Raw genomic sequence first — 21060 nt, 5'->3', positions numbered from 1 at the left:
CCCTTCTTTGTTATGTTGTGAATGGTGCCATCCAGCCAGTCCCCCAGCCAGAAAGCTGGATCCCACATTCCTTCATTCTGTACATTTAATTACATCCTGAGTTTTCCTGGATTCCAACCATTTCTCTGCTTGTCCTCACTAATGCTTGGTCTCAGTTCAGGCCCACTCCATATTCCCCTTTTCTATCAGATAAATTGTTCTTTCTCCCTGAAGGCATGGCTCCTACAATCTGTACCTCCAGGTGCTAGCATGGTATTGTTTTTTAAGGTAAATTTTACTTTTGAACAGCTTTCAGGCAAATGGTAGTAAAATCCCGACAGTTCAAAAGGAGGCACTTAGGGAAGAGCACACTCCCTTCCACTTTGTTTTGTCGGTCCTGCTCTCAGAGGAGCCCTGTCACCAGCTGGTTGCTAATTGTGTCACTCCCGACTTGACATCCTTACACGATTCCTGTTGCATCTGGGTAACAAGCCTGGCTCACGAGGCCCTCTGGGTGCTGATGCCACTTTCTTCCTTAGTGGGCATCCTGCCTGGGCAGACACTTGCTCCTGCTGTACTCTTAAGCTCTTTTGTGCTTCTGTGCCTCTGACTCTGTTCTCCGTCTGCAGTACTTTCTCTCCCTTTGGCTAAATTGCTCTGCATCCTTAGGACAATTCAAGTGTGTTACCTTCTGAAGGGTGTCTTTCGTGGCATCACTCCCCCAGCCCTTGAGGGTCGCTGTCCTGGGCCTTGCAGATTCTGCTCACCTCCCAGTGCCCACTACTCTGGGCAGAGATGGTCTCTTCCTTGCTTACTCCTTCAGTGCCTGTGAGCAGGAGCCACATCTGTTTGTCTCTGTGTCCCGAGCACCCAACTCAGAGCCGGGCACAAGTCAGTAAAATACTAGTTGGGCAGAATTTTAAGCCACTGGCTTGGTTTTTCTTGCCCCAAACCATGATTCCAGAAACTCTATGGTATTAATTGATTTGGATTAATCTCCAACATTTAAAAATTGAAGATCATACATACATTCTAGCTTTAGCCCTTTTGGGAGGACAAATATTGACTGTCTGGTCCACATTCCCATATGGCAGCACTTCCCTGGAGTTAGGAGGTAGCTGTCCTCTCTGGAGGACATATGCCCTCACCTCTGTTGCTGCTTGATTGTCCTTGCACCGTTTTATTCCCTACCAGGCCCATTTTATTCACTGGTGTCACCTGCCTGACCCCTGTGAGCATTTGTGTTTGCCACACTTGGTGTGGGAGGTCTCGGAGGGCTCTTCCTGTTCTGACATTCTGGGATTTAAATCTGTGGTGAGCAGCCAGTGGATCTAATTTCAGCTCCTGGCAAACTGAAGGACTAATGAGCAAAATCTCCAAGGCAACAGCCTTGGGCAAGGACAGGAGTCTTTTTAGCATCCCAGGATTGGGCAGGGATTGGGGGTCTGGGCACCAGGGGCCCCTGACAGACCTGACTCCCTCCAGGCTCATTCTGGAAACCGCCTCGGGAGCTCAGCTGGACTGGAACAGCCCTGGGAGAGAGAGTGAACTGGCACCCAGTGGTTCAGAAAATGTGGCACCGAGTAGCTTCTGTGGTGGCTGTGCAGGCCAGGCTCGCTGCTGGGTCACCATCTAACCTCAGGCCAGCTGCTTCCCCGCACTGCACCTTCTCCAGCCTTTCCGGAGGAGCGTGATGCCTGTCCTGCCCCAAGTGGGCTGATGCCGTGAACGAATTTGGTGAACGCCAAAGCATGATTAACGCCAAGGGGATGCTCAGGAAGCCGCCTCCAGGTGGCTACTTCCCAAAGGTGCCCAGAGGAGTGACACTGCAAGATTAAAAACAGGCTTATTTACTTACTGACATTCTCCTAGTGTAGTAGACTGTCTGTTCAGAGTACATGCCTGCTGCTTCTTCCACCCACTGCCCCGGGGCTCAATAATGCACCACAAATGGGGGGAGGGTCACTTGGAAACATTTTATTTTTCTTGGATTGGCCCTTCTGTGAACGTGGTTGCTTGTCACCTCAGAGTGGCTCTGCGTCACTTCCTTCACTTGTTCATGTGTTAGGCACCCAGGCTTGGCTCTGGGTCTCTGCCCCGGCACCCCTGTCTTCCTGTGATCTCGGGCGAGCAGTACTCCCTCCCCAACCCCCGTTTCTTCATCTGTAAAATGGGAATGCCCTTAGCCTGGGGCCTGGCATGCAGAGCTTGCTCAGTGAGTATTAGGTAATGGCTATTTTGTTTTAAGTTTTTATTGGAATAAAGTTGATGTACAATATTGTATTGGTTTCAGATGTACAACATAGTGATTTGATAATTATATATTATTACTAAATGCTCACCACACTAAGTGTAGTTACCCCTTTTCCAAGCAAGATACTACAGTATTATTGGTTATATTCTCTCTGTTGTACTTCCATTCCTGTAACTATATAACTTGAAGTTTGTACCTCTTTATATACTTCACCTATTTGTTTAGAATACAAGGCCCTGTCATCGTTGAATTCCTCTGCTGCAGCTATGAGCTTTGTTGCCCCCTTCTGGAATGTGGGGACGTTGCAGCCTGTGTCTTGTCTGCCCTGGGGCACTCAGGTGTCAGGGATTCTCCAATTTCTCCACATGTAACCTTTGCAGCTTCCGTGTAAACTGTCTTCCTGGGGAGCAGAGCTGCTTGGATGGACCTGGAATGCCACACGTGCACATACACACACAGCATTTGTGGGGCCAGTGATGCTACCTCCCTCTCCAGCAAGCCAGGCTTGGGCCTTGCTGTCATCTTTCCCTCATTTATTCCTTTCAGACTTTTTCTTCTTGCAAAAATGCATCTTATTTTTAAATGCCAACTGTTCATAATTTCTCATGAATCCTTGCAGGCTTTTTCTAAGCCTCCATAGACAAACATACTCTCTCCCTTTTTATAGTACAAATGAGATCATACTGTATATGCCACTCAGCAAATGGCTTCTGTCACCGGCCCGTGCATCCAGCCAGATGCCAGGTCTTCAGTTACTGCCCTTCCGTGGGCCCTTATGCAGCCATTCCCTCTCCACTCCTGCCATGATTACGCTTTTCAGCCCTCTGACTCCGGATGGGCACTGGTGTGCCAGCGACCCTGCCTCCAGCCCTTCCTGACCTCTCCCCAGTCCCTTCTCTGCCAGCCAGTCTGTGCCAAGACCCTGACTGAGGCCCTGCTCAGACACCACTGGTGGCTCCCTGAAGTCTTCCTCCTGACCTTGAACTGGAGGCCCTCTGGGTGGACCCCATCAGCTCGGCAGCTCCCTTCTTCCCGGCCTTTCCTGTGCTCTCCTGCCTGGACTAGCTTGGCCCGCTCCTCCCTGGGTCCCTGCCTCACCCCCCTGTCCTCTGCAGTCATCTTCAGGCCCAGCTCAGGCCCTTGCCCAGGGGTTTCATAGGCTCCTCCAGTAGAGCTCCCCACATGCCAGCCGAGCTGCTCTCACCTGGCATTTCGGCAGCTGTGTTCTGTGAGTTCACCTTGTCCATGCTATCTGACCACAAAGTCTGACTATCAGTTCTTGGTTGTTAATCTCTGTGTACTCCATTGCTCTCATGCCGTGATACAGACCTGGGCCTTTAATAAATAATGTATTCAGTTCATGTATTCAACAACTATTGAAGCATTTCCAGAGTACCAGGCACTTCCTAGGCACCAAAGATTAACAGCAAGAGCAAAACAATTCCTGTTCCCACTGAGCTCATATTCTGGTGGGAGTGGCCATCAGCAAGTGAACAAATGTGTGTTAGGTCACATGGTAGCAAGTGTGCTGAAGGAAAATGAAGCAGAGGAATGGAGAGGAAGAGTGAGAGTGGGTTGTGATGTCACAGAGGGTCATCGGGGTAGATGCAGGAAGGGCCCTTTGTGGCCTAGTCTGCATGTTGCCCGGTACCGTGTTCCCTGGCTTCCTTTAGCAGTCCTGCCTTCTCCTCTGGCATTGCTTTTGTCGTCCCTTCCAGGGGCTGCTCGGCTGCCGTGCACAGTGCTTGGCAAGGGATCTCCTTGCTCTAGTCGTCGGGGTAAGCATCCTTTTGCCCCAGTGGCAGAGCAGCACAGTGGTTAAGGAGCCAGGCAGCCTGCCCTGCGGTGGGGCTGCCCTCTGTACGCTACATGGCCTGCCCCCAGCGCTTCGACCTTCCTTTGCCTGGTGTCCTCAACCAGAAGGTGGGTGTTGCTTGTGAGGGCCTCCGAGGTGGTCTGCACCTAGTGAGGGCTGGTGTGTGTGGCTAGCAGTGTTACAGGATGTTACACTTGTAGTCATTTGTCCCTGACCTTCTCTGTTATACTGGGTCAGCGGGACACTGCTTACTTCTCTTGCCTTACTTGTTTCTTCAGATGTGGGTAATTTCTATGTCTTTAAAAGCAGCACCCTCTTTCCCCAGCCTTTTAGTGTGGGATGGCCACGTGACTTACTCACAGACCGATATGGTGGGATAAAGAAAAGGTTGGCCCGCTTGTAGGGAACTTGCCTCTAAATTCAGTTTTTTGGGTGAGGGAAGCATTTTGGTTGCAGTCATGGAGTGATGGCCATTAGGAAGTGGGGTCTGGGTTCCAGCCGCATCTGCCAGGACAGAAGTGCTGAGGTCTGTGTGTGGGTGACTTCAACCAGAGCCTGACATGGACTGTCTGTGGCCTGCCCACCCTGGTGCTTGTGGGCAAGGGCTGTAGGCTGGGAAGAGGGGAGAAAGAGCCCCTCCTCAGGCTCTGTGCTGTCACCGTGGTGGGGGCAGGACGAGGGGCCTCTCCTTGGAGTCCCCATGTTTGTCTAGGCTGATGGCAGGTCCAGGTTTGAGCCTAGATTGTCAGAGCTGGAGGACGCTGTAGAAAGACTGTCCAATTTAATATTGTACAAATTATGAAAGAGGAGGGACGAGACCTGCTCAAGGTTACAAAGCTGCATTAGTACACTTTGAACAGTGTTCAGTTTATAGTATGTGGCTAATGTTATTACCTAATGTTAATATCGATTAATTTGTACATTTTTATGCAGCCAGTGTGTGCCTAGTATGGAGTATAATTAATATTTGTATAGTGCTTTTCAATTTCACATAATAGCTAATACTGGTTCCAACTTTGTGCCAGCTGCTCCATGTAGATGCCTTTTTAGTCTCACGCCGGCCCTACAGTCTCTACCATTAATTCTTTCCATCTCAGTTGAAAACACTGACTTAGAGATAAGTCCCTTGCCCAAGGTCATGCAGCTAGTAAACAGCCTAGTTGGCATTCAATCCCAGGTTGGCCTGACACCAGAGCACTTAATTCCTGAGCTGTGCTGCAGCCAGTCCAGCCTTGAGGGGTCCCTATTTCCTATGTGAGAGACAGGATGCTCAGAGAAGCTGAAGCTGGGTCAACGCCACACAGCTGGAGTGCTGCATTTTCCTGCACTGCTCTGGGTTTGAGCCTTCACCCCCTGACCACACGGGACCCTATTTGACTGCCTGTGATGCTACAGTGACCAGTGGGCCTCTCATACCAAGTTCTCAGACCTGTCTGGCCCCGGAGGCCTCCATTCTGGTTCTGTTGGTACAGGGAGCACTGCCCAGATGGTGTTTATTCTCACATGACTACTGTGTGTGTATGGATATTTGTTGATTAAAAATATTAATTGCTGTCTTTGGAGCAACATTAAAAAATATTACGAATCTCCTAGTGCCAACAAGAAGCTTGCCAATGTTTTCCTTAACCCCTCACTTACCAAGTAGCATGGTTCAGTTGATGCCACGGGGCTGGGAGGAGGAAATCAGAGCCTGTGACCCACCTGTGTAGACCCCCGTTAGAGCCTCCTTCATCCTTGGACCCAGTGTGGGCTTCTTAACGTGCTCAGCAAGGACTCGCCTATGCCTGCCTCTCTGGCCCGGTCATCTGGTGCCTGCTCTGCCCCACACACCAGCCTTCTGTCAGGCCCTTGAACATGCCAGATGCTGCTCTGCCTGGAGCTAGACCATTTCCTCCCGGATGTCATCGTGGACAGGACTGGGGCCTCCTCACTGAAGGGCAGGAGTCCTAACATTGATGTCCGGTCGTCACGAGTCTTCCCTGATGCTTGTGGCTTCCTGCAGCTTCCCACATGCTCCCACTGCCGCCATGTTGTGCTTCATTCATTCCTAGCACTGTCTAACATCACTGATTTTTTTTGTTTTGTTTTGTTTTGTTATCATTAATCTACAATTACATGAAGAACATTATGTTTACTAGGGTCCCCCCTTCACCAAGTCCCCTCCACAAACCCCAGTACAGTCACTGTCCATCAGCGTAGTAAGATGTTGTAGAATCACTACTTGTCTTCTCTGTGTTGCACAGCCCTCCCCATGCCCACCCCCAACATTATACATGCTAATTGTAATACCCCCTTTCTTTTTCCTCACCCTTATCCCTCCCTTCCCTCCCATTCTCCCCAGTTTCTTTCCCTTTGGTAGCTGTTAGTCCATTCTCGGGTTCTGTACTTCACTGATTTTTAAGACACATGTTTTAACATCTCTCAAATAGGCTGTCATATAATAGGTGGAATGTTTTGAAAGTGTTTTCTGCCTTCTTCAGGTTATGTCTAAGTAATGATGTGATTTCCAATGGATGATGTTGTAGTCAGGCGAAGTAGGATGTGAAATGTTTACCTGTTTACTGCCTCTCCCCTCCCATTAGAACGTAAGCGCTGAGAAAGCAGGGACTGTGTCTCTTTCACCTGCTGCTTCTAGAACATGCTGTCACTCAGTGGGTGCCTAATAAACTACTACTTGAAGGGAAGTGGGTGATAGTTAGGGTGCCATTGGCCAGGCTGCTTCCTCTGGCCCCCTGTGGCAGCACTACTAGGGCCTCATCCCTGTGTGTGCCAGCTCATGCTCTTCCTGGTCATGGGGGCCTTTTCCACAGCCAGAGTTGGGACGTCACTGCTGTGGCTACCTCTTTCATGGGCACCACATGTCACTGAGGCCTCACCTGCACCCATATGGATTCTAGGACCCTTCAGTCCTTTCTTCCGTCAGAACACATGCTCCATGGCCCCAGTCCCTCAGAGAACTGGACCATCCCTCTGTGCATATGGAGGTGTGGGGAGGAGGGGAGTGATGCCGAGATCTCCTGCTAACAAAGGGCCCTGATGTGTAGCATTTGCTGATTTGGGTGCAGAAATACTCCCCACTATGGCCAATTTCAAGCTACTGTTGTGGAGTCAACCAGCTTGCAAAATTTCTGAAAATTTAAAAATCAGTTCTGGTGACTCAGTTCCAACACACCACTGGGATGCCCAGATCTTCTTTCCAAGCAGCCTGTGTTCACTCGGGAGCACTGGCCTCTGTGTCCCCAGCTGCCTGGAAGAACATTCCACTTCAGCCTTGCTGTCCTCTCACACCCAACCAGGTGTCCCTCCTCGATCCCCTGTGCAGCTGACCTGAGCAAGACATGGGCCCTCGGCTGCACCGCAGATCCTGCTCTTCACCTACCAGTCTGCTGTTGACTCCTTATGTGTCTTTGTTGCCACTGTGAATGGAGTGAGCCAGCGAATTCTTAAGAGCACTTTCCCTTTTATAATCTGGGATTTTATTTCTACAATCAAGCTATTTGCTGCTCTCAAAATAGTCTTTCTTTCCTTGATTTCCCTTTTTCTGTCAGTCTTACTCAAGTTCTTATACTAACTTGGGATCAAAACTCCTGTTTTTTTCTTTAACTCTGCGTTCTCCATGGCAGCACCAAAGCTTTCCATTACACGTGGCTGCCGTGGCGGGCCCTCCGTCACTTTACGACCAAGGGCAGGCTCTCTGCCTCAGTGTGCTCTCTGTCACTGCTGATTCATCTGCTGGGAACACGGCGTCGGCTTCCTCCCGGCTTGGAGCTTTCAGAGCACCGCACAGCTGTTTGAGCCCTTCAGCCTGACTTGGAAGCATCTGTCAGTATCAGTGTCATCCAAGTCCACCTGTACAGCCCACACCCTCCACAGTGAACTGAGGGCTGTGGGCGCACTGGTCTCCGGGCCTCTTTCCCTGTGAGCTGCCCTGCAGGAAAGGCCCACACCTCCCTCTCTGCATGTGTGCACGCACACACACACACGCACACATGCGCTCTGTGGCTTCCCTTCTGTCCAAATCCTGCTCCTGCCCTCAGGAACCCATAGAGACATACCTTCCCTGGGATATCTTGGTTTTGTGGAGTGACATCCTGTCTGGATGGTTCATTTTCATCTTTGGTTCTTTCCTTATAATGGCTTTTTTGAGATATGATTCACATACCATATAATTCACCCATTTAAAGTGCACAGTGTTTCACATAATGTAGGGGGGCATGGGGAAGGCAGTATAGCACAGAGAAGACAAGTAGTGATTCTATAGCATCTTACTACACTGATGGACAGTGACTATAATGGGGGGGTATGTGGTGGAGACTTGATAACGGAGGGAGCCTAGTAACCACAATGTTCACATAAGTATAAAAATAAATAATAAATAAATAAAGTGTATATAGTGTTTTTAGCATATTCATAGTTATGTGCAACTATCAGCATAATCAATTTTAGAACATTTTTATCACTGCCCCCAAGAAAACTTCTTACACTTTAGCCATAAGTCCCTAGTCTTCCCATTCCCCTAAGCCAGAGGCAACCACTAATCTACTTTTTATCTCTAGAGCTTTGCATATTCTAGACATTTTAAATAAGTTGAATAATACCAAAGGTGGCCTTTTGTGTCTGGCTTATTTCACTTAGCATAATCAGGTTCATACATTTTGTAGCAAATGTCAACACTTTATTCCTTTTTATGGCCAAATACTTGATTGTATAGATATACCACTTGTAGTTATCCATGTCTCAGCTGATGAACATTTAGGTTGTTTCCTCTTTTTGGCTATTATGGATAATGCTGGTATGAACATTCATGTACAAATTTTGGTGTGAACATATATATTTTTTACTTCTGAGTGGATACCTAGGAATGGAATTGCTGGATTAAATGGTAACTCTGAGTTTAACATTTTGAGGAACTTCCAGATTGTTTTCCACAGTGGTTGCACTATTTTATATTGCCTTCAGCAATGTTTGATGACCTGATTTCTCCATGTCCTTGTCAATATTTGTTAGTCTCTGACTTTTTGATTATACCATCCTAGTGGGTGTGAAGTGGTATCTCACTGTGGTTTGAATTTACATTTCTTCACTGACTATTAGTGCATCTTTTCATTTGCTTATTGGTCATTTGTAATCTTCTTAGAAAAATACCCAGATCATTTGATCATTTTAAAATTGGGTCATTTTTCTTTGTGTTATTGAGTTGTAGAAATTCTTCATATTCTAGATACATATCACTTGTCAGATTATGATTTGCAAATGCTGTGGGCTGTTTTTTCACCTGCTTGAGTATGCCCTTTGGTATATAAAACTTTTTAATTTTGATGAAGTCCAATGTATCTATTTTTTCTTTGATTGTTCGTCTTCAAAATGTTTTATCTATGAATCCACTGGCAAACCAAGGTCCTAAATATTTACCCTTGTATTTTCTTCTAAGAGTGTCCTTGTCTGAGCTCCCACATTGAGGTCTCTGGTCCATTTTGATTTGGTTTTTATATATAGAGATAGGTGTCCAACTTCTTCTGCATCTGGAAATATAGTTATCTCAGCACCATTTGTGGGAGAGACTATTCTTTCCCCATCAAATAACCTTGGCACCCTTGTCAGTCAGTTGACTATATGTGCAGGTTTATTTCTGGATTCTCAGGTTCTCTTCCACTGCTGAGTATGCTTGGTCTTCTCTTGGCATATGTCATTAGCAATTTGATTTGTATCTGTCTTAAATACTAGAGGGACTCTATTAAGATTTTTAGTTGCTAAAATAATATTCATGGTAAAGAATTAAAACACAGAAGGGCCCAAAGCAGAAGTCCTGCCCTTGCTGCTCCTGCCTCCACTTGGAGGGCAAAACTATTGTGAGTGTTTCCTTAGTAACCTTCTGAACTTGCATCTCTAACAGATAGTTTATTTGTATATATGCATATATGTTAAAATTCACATGCATGTTCAAGTTGGTGAATGTATATATGCATATATTGATGTATTTATATTTGCATATCTGCATTATTATAATTGCATTTCTCTCCACAGAGTTGAGATAGATAAGTTCTGTGTGACTTTAAACAATCAGCAATGTGTCCTGTATATCCTTTCCTGACAGTTGTACAGGTCTTACCTTGTTCTTTCATAATGGCTCCATAATACTTAATAGAAGGTGTATAGCATCGTTTCCTCAACACGTCCTCTATTGTTGCATATTTATGCTGTTTCCTTTTTTTTGCTCTTCAGTGCTGCTGTGTACATGTGGGAGCACTTTTCTTGGCTGGATACCTAGAAGTGGAGTTGCTGATCATGGCTTTCGTCTTAAAGTCATTTTCAACGTTTTCCCCTCAACTGTGCTTTATGATGCCTTACACATATCAGGCACTTAATAAATATTTACTGAAGTGAACTCTTCAGGGTTTTCATTCTGTATTTATCCCTAGCTTGCTATTTCATTTCAGTAAACTGTTTATGACACCCTCATGCCTATTTTACTTCCTCTAAAATGAATGAAACTTTGGGTTATCTAGTCTTCATTAGGGGGAACTGAGGTGAAATGAGTCCAGCAGTGTTGTGATTGTCTTCTGTACATGTGGCCCTGGGGGCTTACAGAGGTGAGTAGGAGGTGGCCCCAGCCCTTTAAGCTATTTACGCACCAGTAAGATGTGGTAGGTTGGAGTATGGCACTTCCCTAAGAGGCACACGTGTGTTATAATGGGAGCGTAAAGAAAGGGGGAAAATGATGCTTAACTTGGGTGCAGTCAGTGCAGATCCCATGGAGGAGGGGACACTGTGATGCCCTTAAAGGAAGGGTAAGATTCGGGCAGGTGGAAATGTACTGCTGTTGGTGGTTCAGCAGAGGAACAGCTGAACAAATTAAGAGATGAGTAAAGTGAGAACTCAGGTTCCGCTGAGTGTGGGGTGTGTTGAGAGCATTAAGAGACAGGGCTGGCAAGCCCTCGGGATGTGCCTGGTTGGCCTGGAGTCCAGGCAGTTTAGCAACAATCTGGTAGGTGTTGGGCCACCAGGAGAGCTTTTTGAGTAGACTTGCATTCCTGGAGTTGGTCTTGGGGAACTGTGTGCTCAGTCAGTCCTGGGACATGGATAAAGGGGAGTCTCTGTTTCCAGAGGTTTTTGTGTTTAACTTTCCCTCTGTCCCTGTTTTCCCACCTCTCAATTCTTCCCCCAGCTGTCTGAAAATGTGGTTAACCTCATGAAGGATTCCAGCCAGCCTTCCCAAGTGGGGCAGCCAGCCCCTCCGGCCCCTCCACCTCCTGCATTTGGCACCTCTAAAGGCTCGGAAAAAGGTAGGGCTAAAGGTAGGGCAGGTGGCTGCAGCCACGCTGTGGGGAGGGGGACTGGGTGAGGAAGGAATGACAAGTGACAACCCTGCCACCAGCACAGCTAATGTGGCACCTGCTTGTTTCTGGTGATGTCACAACTCCTCTCTGATGACTGCTTTCTGGGTGAATGCAGTCTCCTGGGCGTGACACACTCTGTCTGGTGCAACGAGAGAAGCTGTTTGGCAGGGCTTCTATGGCTGTTGCTGGAGCGTATTCCCTCACTGTTTCAGTTGCTCTGTAGGTAAAAAATGAGGCGAGTAGGCCGGGCTTGACAGCTCAGGTAAGAAGTTGCTTCTCAGCATCCGTAAAGGAAGCATAATCATTCCTTTTTGTTGTGGTTCGAAGAGTGGTAGGGATTTATGTGAATTGGGCCAGATCAGGGGGAACCAAGCCCATGACTTCAGTATCAGCCTCAGCCACTCTCATCTAGCCCTCACATCAGGTGGGCCTGGCCTGGCTCCTGGCTTCTGAGAGCGCCCGCCACTCTTTGCCTCCTGGAAGTTCCTCTTCCTGCACCCAGGCCGGGCTCGGAGCTGATCTGTTCCTTACTCTCTGTGCCCATCACAGATGAAGAAATGTGTTCTTTTCTGCAAATAACTGCTTTCAGCAACCACAAAGGAACAAAAAAGTTTCAGAAAGGTACAAAAATGCTAAGATACTACAAACTAAAGAAGTCCTTGGGGCAACTGCTGTTCTACTCAATAAAAACTTGTTAATAAGAATTTTGGTCTCATTTATTACCTGTAACTTGATGTATAATTTGTTACTGATTGGCTGGAGGAGGCACGTTGCTGTGGAGGACCAGCAGTGTGTCACAGTGGATGACCGTTCCCTGCATCATTCATCTTGTGTGTGGTCTCGTATTAGAACTCTTTCCCTCTAATCTTCCTAATAGGTTATAAGGTTGTAGAAGGCAGGAGCTGTATGCTATCTACTCTGCATTTATTGGAGGCTAGCCTTGGATCAGGATGTGTGTTTGCACTGGGATCTAGCAGCAGGGAGACAGTATCGCCTCAATTACAGCATGTGCAGCTCCGGTGAGGAAGCCAGGAATACAGCCCTGTAGGTTACAGGTATCACCTGATGATGCCACACTAGAAGCCCACTCAAGGTCCAGGATAGCACAGAGGGAGTGACGAATTCTTCTGGGGGGGGGCTTCAAGGGGTGCTGACATTTGAACTGGATTTTGCAAGATAGAGCAGTGGTAGATGGGCATTTCAGACACGCTGAACAGCATGAGTGGGGGCCCAGGGGCATGGCACAGCCTGGCTTGTTTGGGGACCTGGAAGTAGTTTGCTATTTCTGGAACATAAAATACAAGGAAAGGGGAGCTGTTGGGGCCGTGCTCAGGAGTCAGGTCACAGAGACCTCTGCACAGTGCCCAGAGGGCTCCAACTTCATCCTTAGGGCCAAGGGCAGCCAAACTTCTGCCCTGTTATTGTCTGCCTCAGAGCATCTTGAGCATTAGAGCTGGTCAGCACTTGGATTTGGACCCACCCCAAGATCATTATGTTGAGTGTCAGCGAAGGGCTGAATGAGGTTCTTGAAACCCACACAAGACACCCTCATCCTTTATTAAAAGGGCCAGCTCCTACGCGACCTCTAGCTGGCTGATGAAAGGGGCTGAAGAGGGGTCTAGCTTGGCTCAGTGTCCTTGAATGAACGGGAGTAACCGGCGAGAGGGAGAAAGTGGTGAAAGAGTACAAGTTGCCAGGATATATCCTGCTCACCCTAGATGCATCTTTCCAAGATAAAAGAAGCATTTGCTAAGTTTAAGCAGTTTATGGAACAGGAGTCATTTGGTTCATTTGTCATTTGGTTTTAGTTATAACAAAGTATTTTGCTGTTTAAATGATGAGGATGACTTGAGTTTCTGAGGGCTGAAGTGAAGGGTAGCACAAATGGACCATCTTGAAGTTGACTAATTTTAAAATATTTTTACTTTCAAAATCAGTGTTTGCTTTTATTTTAGTGGTGGAACAAAAATAGAAAAAGGAGTTCAAATTAAATCCTTATGTCACACCATACCTCAAAATAAATGTCAGAGGAAATGAAAGATTTGAATGTGAGAACTGAAGCCATAAAAGAACAATGACAGTACATAAAAGTATAATGAGACTTTCTAAGCTCTGTAACAAGTGAAGAGACCCTCAGATAAGAGGAAAAGTAGGAAATATAACTATAGGAAATTAGAGACAATTTAGAAAAAAATAAATGAAGAATGAATGATAAACTGGGGAAATATAACATGACAGAGCATTAGTAGCCTTAATATTCAAAGAGTTCTTAAAGATCTTTAACAACTCAACAAGTGGTCAAGACCATGTGATGAGATTCTCAGCTTCACTAATCATGAAGCACATATCAAAGACTGTTACCAATGGGGAGAAGAGACGGGCAGGCTCCTACATGGAAGGTGGGGGTGTGGATGTGTGCCACAGTCTCTACAGCGAGTAGGTATATTATTTTTGTTGTTATAAAAAAGGAAATTGTATAAAAAGCAAAATAAAAATATGATAAATTACATCTCAATAAAGCTGTTGTAAGTAAATAAATAAGAACGGAACATTATTGTCAAACCGGAAAGCAGGCAGCAGTCTGCTGTTTTTATTCCCATTTGAGAGCTTGGCATGTTACCAAGGAGCAGTTAGGTGTGCCCTGCTTGCAGGCTGGAGGACCGCTGCGCCTATCCTGTGAGAGGCGTTCTCAAAGTGTGAATCACAGGATAATTGTGCTGGGAAGTGCCTCCCTGAAGGGTTGAGTGCTCCAGCCTCTGAGCTGAGCATGCTTTAAAAGTAGAAGAGCAAATCCTCATGTACTGTCTCACAAAGCTGGTTCTTCTGTAAGACTCTGTACAGACCTCGTTACTGTTTCAGACACCTGGCCTGCAGGTACACGACATTTGGCCAAGGCCACAGAGAGTGTTGGGCTTTTGACAGAAAGATAGTTTGGAGAGATGAAGGCTGGGGGGTAGGTGAGGAGTAACAAAGCCTTCATATCACCCAGTGGTAGAAAGAGTAGACTGAATTGAATTTGCTCAGAAGTTACCAAGTTCATAGCCATCAGAAGGTAGAACTCCTAGAACATCTTGGAGAATTCTAGAGGTGATGCAGATTAAATGGTATATAAAATATCATCAATATGGGGTGCTTGTCACATTCAGTAGTAGAAATCTATAGGATGGGATACTAAGGGAAACAAAATTTAAGGAGCTGTCTCCTCCCCTTGCTCATGCTGAAACCAAGACCTTGGAGACTGTCCCTTTCATCATGAGGCAGAGCAGAGGTTCCCTCGGCAATTCCTGGCCTGTTTAGGAGATGACCTAGATTCCAAGGAGTTGTAGCATGGATTTGGAACACGGCACCCAAGTGCCTGTGCCTGCTGCCAGAGTGATTCAATGAGCAGTCCTGGTGCAGAAGAGGGAGCAGAGAGGCCTTTGGGCCACCCTCTCCAGACTGGCTGGATCAAGAATGTGTTCTGCATCTGTCTGTGGGCATGTCCATCCCCACGTCCATGGACATGGGATCCTGAGCCCCTTTTCCTGGACAACCGCCATACCTTTATTGATCCTGGGGTGCTACTAATAGGCCTTTTCTTCTTGTCCATTGCAGACTCCAAACTGCTGAGGTCGGAGTGCGGCAGTGGCCAGCAGTCTTTGGGGGTGGAAGAAGAGCTCCTCAGGAGGTAAGCCCAGTGCCTACGCAGGCCCTGCTCTGCACTGCCTTGATGTTCTCTCCTCACTGAATACCTTCCCCTTGCCTGAAGGCCTGAAGGTGTGTTTCACATACTTATTTACATCACTGGTCCCAGTTTAAAAGTGCAGAAACACCAAAGTGGGCGTGTGGGGGGAGTTCTTAAAAATTTGTATGGAAAACTAGGACTAAAGAGCTGAGTGGCTGGACCTCTGTGCCTATGTGCACATGCAGGCGTATTTTTAGAGATGGGAAGAAAAGGGAGCCCTCACAGTTCTAATTCATGTAGTTACCTGATGGACTGGCTCCAGGAGGTGGGTGATTTCCCATCAGCACAGGTCACAATCCCGGGAACTGGTCACACCTCTAAACTGGGACCTGCTTCCCCCCTGCTCAGGCTTGTAGAGCAGTGGCTATGGTACAGGGGCCCTCAGAATGCAGATTTGCATCCTGACTAATGCTTATGTGACCCTGGAAAATGACTGCATTTCTCTAGGCCCCTGAGCAGGGAATCACTGGAGTCCCTCTTTCACTGGGGTATTGTCATGACTAAACATGGACGCAGGTAAAGCAGTAGCCACAGTGCCTGGCACCCCGTTACCAAAGAGGTGCTGACTGACTTCCTCAGTCCCTGTGAGGACACAGCCTGTGTGAAGGACCCAGTGAGTGAGCTGGGGGGCCCAGTGTCAGCGAGGCCACACGCTCTCCCTACAGTAGGCAGCCATTCCAGTCTGTTCCATAGTTGTGGGTGAACCCACATCCTAAGAATTTTCCTTCCCTAATCCTAGGAGGCCTCTCCACAAATAAGTAACCTGAACCTTTTTTTTTTTCTTGCTGTCATACTTTTAAACATTTAAAAAAAATGTTCAAGTGATACATGTTTGTGAAAGACTTAGAAAATATATAACATGAAAAATTTCATGCACAGATTTTTTATCTCAAAATAATCCCTGTTAATATTTCAGAGTGTTTCAGGTGTTTTCCTTCCCCCAGTTCAGGTTTATTTTCTCAAAGTTATATGTGATTTTCTATCTTGCAGTTTTCACTTAGTCTAATAATTATTTTCCATTTGGTATACTTTATTTACCAAATGCTTTATAAACACTTTTACTGCTAAAGGTATTGTTTATTTGTTCTGAATTTTTAGGTTCGACCTGTAGACAAATCTCAGATATATGGTCTAATGGTGATGTAATAAACCATCGCATGATTGCACTGTATGTTTTTTTCTGTTTTTTTGCACTTTATGTTCTTTAACCTGACCTTGTGGTGGGACATTTCAGTTGCTTGCATTTGTTGCACTATAATAAATAATAGTCCTAAGAGCATTTCAGTACTAATAACTGTTTCCTCTCTTTAGGATTATTTTACTAGGCCAAATGCCCAGAAGTAGGTCAAAGGGTAGGAACACATTCTGGATGAAGAGTTAAATGTTCAAACCATAGGGCCGCTGCTGTCTCAGACCCTGAAGCTCTTGAGTGGAGGCAGGGGAAGGCAGGGTTTCTGATGCCGCCTCCTCCTATGAGGGAGTGGCTAGCATGGGATTGAGCCCTTGCCTCCTTGCCCAGAGTCTCTCACTTGGCATATGGCTGTCTGATTCCTCACCTCGTGGTCAGCTCTCCTGTTCCTAACCTCTGCTGTGCTGCCTGAGAAGGGGTCACTGCATCCCCTTGCCTTGGCAATTGTCACTGATACTTGGCCTTCTCTGGCCACCTTCTGAGTTCCACTGGCCCCCTGGCCCCGGCCCCTGGGCAGCTGAAGTGAGCACAGAACTTTTTGTGGCTGCCTTCTGCCAGGCATGCCATCTGCATCTGCTTCTCCCTGGCTCTCTTCCTGCACAGGTATAAGCAGGAGTTGGCCACAGTCCAGGATGAACTATTCCAGATGGTGATGAGGGAGAGAGAGGCAGCCAAGAAGCACCAGAATGTGGCCCTGCAGCAGGGGGAGGGTGGCGCTGACCAGGAGAAGCGGAAGGCAGCCCAGCTGGTGAGTGCAGATCTGTGCTTTCGTGCTCCAGCAGCATTGGGAAGCAGAGGTTGGGGCCCTGGAAACAGATGTGTGTGAAGCCCCAGGGACTCGGCTTCCCTTCTATGGAAAGGGACTAGGAACTTGTTCTTCTAGCTCTGTCTCTGTCACTGATTTGCTTTGCTGCCTCTGGCCTGTGTTTGCAGTCTCTGGGGGCCTCAGGTTTCTACAGTAAGGGTTAGATCTCCCAGTGGGCTGGTCCCACTCTGAACCTTCACTGTTCTAAGTGCTGCGGCGGTGTGTGCACCTGGAGGGAGGGAGGGGAGAGGCTTGGCGTGGTGGGGCCATGAAGGGAATGAGAAGGAGAATGTAGTTTTCCTGGGTTCACATGCTAGCTCCCTACTTAATAGCTTGGGCACGTCCTCCAGTGGCTGTGAGCCTTGGTCTAGGGTCGTGATGTTTGCACACAGGGCTGTCCAAGGGGTTAGAGGAGATACCAACACTCCAGGGCTGAGCTGTGCCTGGCAGATCATGAAAATGCACTATTATTACTGTTCTTAATACATTTAATTGATGGGAGGATATTAGTTAGGATCCTTTCTGATGGAAGTGAAGGCTTTATTTGACAATATGGAGAAGCCTAGAAGTGCCCTGCAGTTGACTGATTCAGCGGCTCACTGGCGTCATGCTGGACCCCATCCTCCTTCCACGCTGCTGCCTTCAGCGCGCCAGTGCATCTTCAGGCCAGCTGTTCCCACAGGTAAACGATGGCTGCTGCTGCCCCCGAGGTCTAATGCGGACAGGATGGCACTCAGAGGGAGAGGCTGTGTTGGCTCTGTCGGCTTTGTCAGCAGGGAGAACTTTCCTGAAGGCCCGCAGCACAGTCCTCTTACCTCACCGTGGCCTCAGTTGTACCATGTGCTGGTGGCTCAGCCAGTCCTTGGCAGAGGGGATGGGGAAGGTTCACTGCTTGGAGCTAGGGCTCTTTGCTAGTCACCTTTGGTGGGGGGTGGCAGGCATCCAGACGGAATTTGGCCTGACACTAATAATTCTCCCAATTTCTGTGTGGGGGTTCCCCCCTGACATCCAAGCTGGACGTCCTACAATTCAACTCAATTCTGACACTGTCTACCTGGAGACAGATCCACAGGTGAAGGACCCCATCCTATGATACTGCTCACCCTCAGTCGGCAGTTGAAGTCCAGGTAGTCACCTGTGCTTTGACCAAATGGCTATAAATCAGACCCCCTCCTTGGGTTCTATTAATTTGCTAGAATGGCTCATAGAACTCAGAGAAATGTACTAGATGACCAGTTCTTTATACAAGACTGTAACACAAGAACAGCCAATTGGCAGAGGAGCACAGAGCAAGGTAGGGGGAGAGGGCTCAGAGCTTCCCCACCTTCTCTGAGTGCCCCTCTCTTCTGGCATCTCTACATGCTCACCACCCCTGAGGGTCTCCAAAGCCATCCCGTCCTTCTGGGTCTTTATGGAGGCTGCATTACCTGGGTAAGACTGATTAAATCATTAACCATTGGTGATTGCACTCAACTGCCAGCCCCTTGCCCCTCCCTGGAGGTGGGACTGAGAGCTCCACCCTATAACCACAGGGTTGGCTCCACTGTCAGTCAGCCCCCATCCTTAGAAGCTTTCTAAAAGTCACCTCATTAAAGTGACAAGAGACACTGCCAGCACTCTCACCACTTAGGAAATTCCAAGGGTTTTAGTTGCTGTGTGGCAGTAACAGTAGACGAAGACTGGATGTTTAGTTCTTATAAATTATGATGTCACAGCAAGGAAGTGGGGAAGGCAGAGTGGCTGCAGCAGCACCCGATGCCTTCCACTTCAGAGGCCGTGGTCTGGGGGCTAGGCGCGGCCTTGCCTTGCTTGTGGGGCCTGGTGCAGGCCAGCTCTGTAGATAGAAGGAAGGGGGAGACAGTGAGGTCATCCTTGCTCGAGGGGAAGGCCTCTGCTGTTCAGAGTGTACACATAAGAAGTGTTGGTTGAACTAGGCCCTTGGGGAAATACATACAATGTAGGATCATCACCCTTGGGGAATTTTCAGTATAGTGGGGAAGACAACTGACACTGAAAACTTAGAAAAAGGCCAAATTGGTTATAGTGAGTATGAAATGGAGGCAAAATGGCATGTGTGGGAGTGCAGAGGCAGGGTCAGCTGCTGGGGAAGAGATGCAGTGACCTCAGCCTTGAGTGGTGTGGTGCCCCCAGGCCCAGCAAGCAGCTGAGACAGGTGGGTGTTGAGGTGAGGGGCCTGGGAGCCAGGTGTGAAGCCAGGTTACAGGAGGCCTTGGACACCTGGAGAAGTTACCCACACCATAGCCCACAGTTACTCTGAGACCACAGAGAACTCCTGGCAGCTCCTGAGGGTGGGCGTGGCACTATCTGGCTCCTGTCTTTAGAGGCCTGTGACATCCTGGTGAAGATGCAGTCGGTGCAGAGAGAAACTGCAGGGAGGGCAGGGTTTTAGAGGCTTTGGCAGTTAGTGTCTGAGGGACAGGCAGGTGGTCACCCCTCTGTAGGCAGCCTGACAGCCTAGTGGAGAGTGCCCTCGTCCTGGGGGTGAAGGGTTAATCCCTGTGGAATGAGCAAAGAAGCCAGCACTGGGACAGTCACCTCGCATGGGAAATGGCAGCCTGCAGGTGTGGTGTCTCTTCATTCTCACCTGGACTGTGTTAATTACACTGACAGGGAATTTATACCTTCCCTTCCTCCATGGGCAGAGAAGGCCACCTCAGGACTGTCCTTGGAGGAGGGGCTCTACAAGTGGGAAGGGACTTAAATGACTTTCAGTATAGGTTGAGGGTTCTTAAAAAAGAAGGGCACCTTTAAAATAAAGAAGACAAATCCTTACTTGATTTTTTCCCCCAAATCTCTAGATGGATCATGCCCTTCTAAACCACAGTTCCTAGGAAACAGCAAAGCAAGTGATTGCCTTCATTTTGAAAATGTTCATGAACTACTATCGAGGATGCTCCCATTTCTTGACTGTTCTCCATGTAGTTGGCTCCCCTATTTCCTTTTGGGGACCCACCTGTTTCCTGCTGTGTTGTCTCAGTGGGATTGCAGTTCTAATCCACGCCCAGCTTTGGCTGTGGAAGCTAGGTCTGTTCTCTCCTCCTGCCGTGGTACAGGTAGGGTCTGGGCACAGGGCCCAAGGGCAGGCAGGCAGACCCCCTGCCTGGGCATGTTCAGTTTTGAGTGAGTGAGGAGGCCAGGTTGGGAAGCCAGGATGGGACCATTCACCGCGGCTGAGGCCTGCTGACCAGGACCATCATCCTGTGAGGCCGTGTCTTTTGCTGTCCTGCCCCTCCGTGGTGCCGTTGGTGTCTGTCTGGTCCCGCTTTCTTGAGGATTGGCTTACCTGCCGTCAACTTCCCTTTGTTTAAGTTAGCCCACTTTGGTTTCCGTTGCTTGGAGCTGCAGCAGACATGAAGAGAATTCTTAACAACCGCAGCCAGCGCTCAGTGCAGACAGAGGGGCAGCTAGTGCCAGGCCCTGTTGTCGCCTAAGTCGGCAGGGGTGTGAGGCCCTCCCTGGCATGCCGAGTGATGCTGTAGCCACCACCTCCCTTTGCGGTGGTGTGGTTGGCTGGTGCTGTTAGTGGAGACAGTTTCAGAACTGCACTTTGGAGGATTTAAGAGGAGGAAGACAGAAGAAGCAAACAGAAGCAGAGAGATTTCTCTTTGCTCAGCCACGTCCTCCACCTGCTAGGACTGAAGGGGCCCAGCAGGCAGAGCACTCAGAGCCCTTGGAGTTTGGATCTCAGCCCTCCTGGCCACAGGACCAGGTTGGAGCCCTAGGCAGACCCGGTGTGGTCACTGCCCAGTGAGCCGGCTGCCCACTTCTCAGCATGTTCTGACTGCTGTCCTCGAGCCCCGTGCCCTTGAACCTGTAGCCTCCTCTGGAGGATTTCCCCTCGAATGTGCTGTGTGTAGTTTGACATTTAATGTGCTCTTCCATCCTCTCTCTTTGCCTCTGACGTTTACAGTATTGATTTTTTTTAATCCTCTTCT

The 21060-nt window shown here is 48.2% G+C and overlaps 1 protein-coding gene across 6 annotated transcripts in view; it reads left to right on the top strand.

Moving 5' to 3' along the window:
- CHCHD6 (coiled-coil-helix-coiled-coil-helix domain containing 6) overlaps positions 1-21060 on the top strand; it is a 254920-nt gene that overhangs the window by 12268 nt on the left and 221592 nt on the right. For all 6 annotated transcript variants that reach the window (XM_037023988.2, XM_073231157.1, XM_037023990.2 and 3 more), the window contains exons 2-4: positions 11215-11332; positions 14981-15053; positions 16903-17047. In XM_037023988.2, the coding sequence (XP_036879883.1) occupies positions 11215-11332; positions 14981-15053; positions 16903-17047 (336 nt within the window). The remainder of the gene's footprint in view (positions 1-11214; positions 11333-14980; positions 15054-16902; positions 17048-21060) is intronic.

Source organism: Manis javanica, chromosome 3, assembly GCF_040802235.1.
Source record: "Manis javanica isolate MJ-LG chromosome 3, MJ_LKY, whole genome shotgun sequence".
In the NCBI taxonomy this organism is placed as follows: Eukaryota; Metazoa; Chordata; class Mammalia; order Pholidota; family Manidae; genus Manis; species Manis javanica.
Note: the sequence above shows the minus strand (reverse complement) of the source record. Positions and strands in the feature narration are given on the sequence as shown.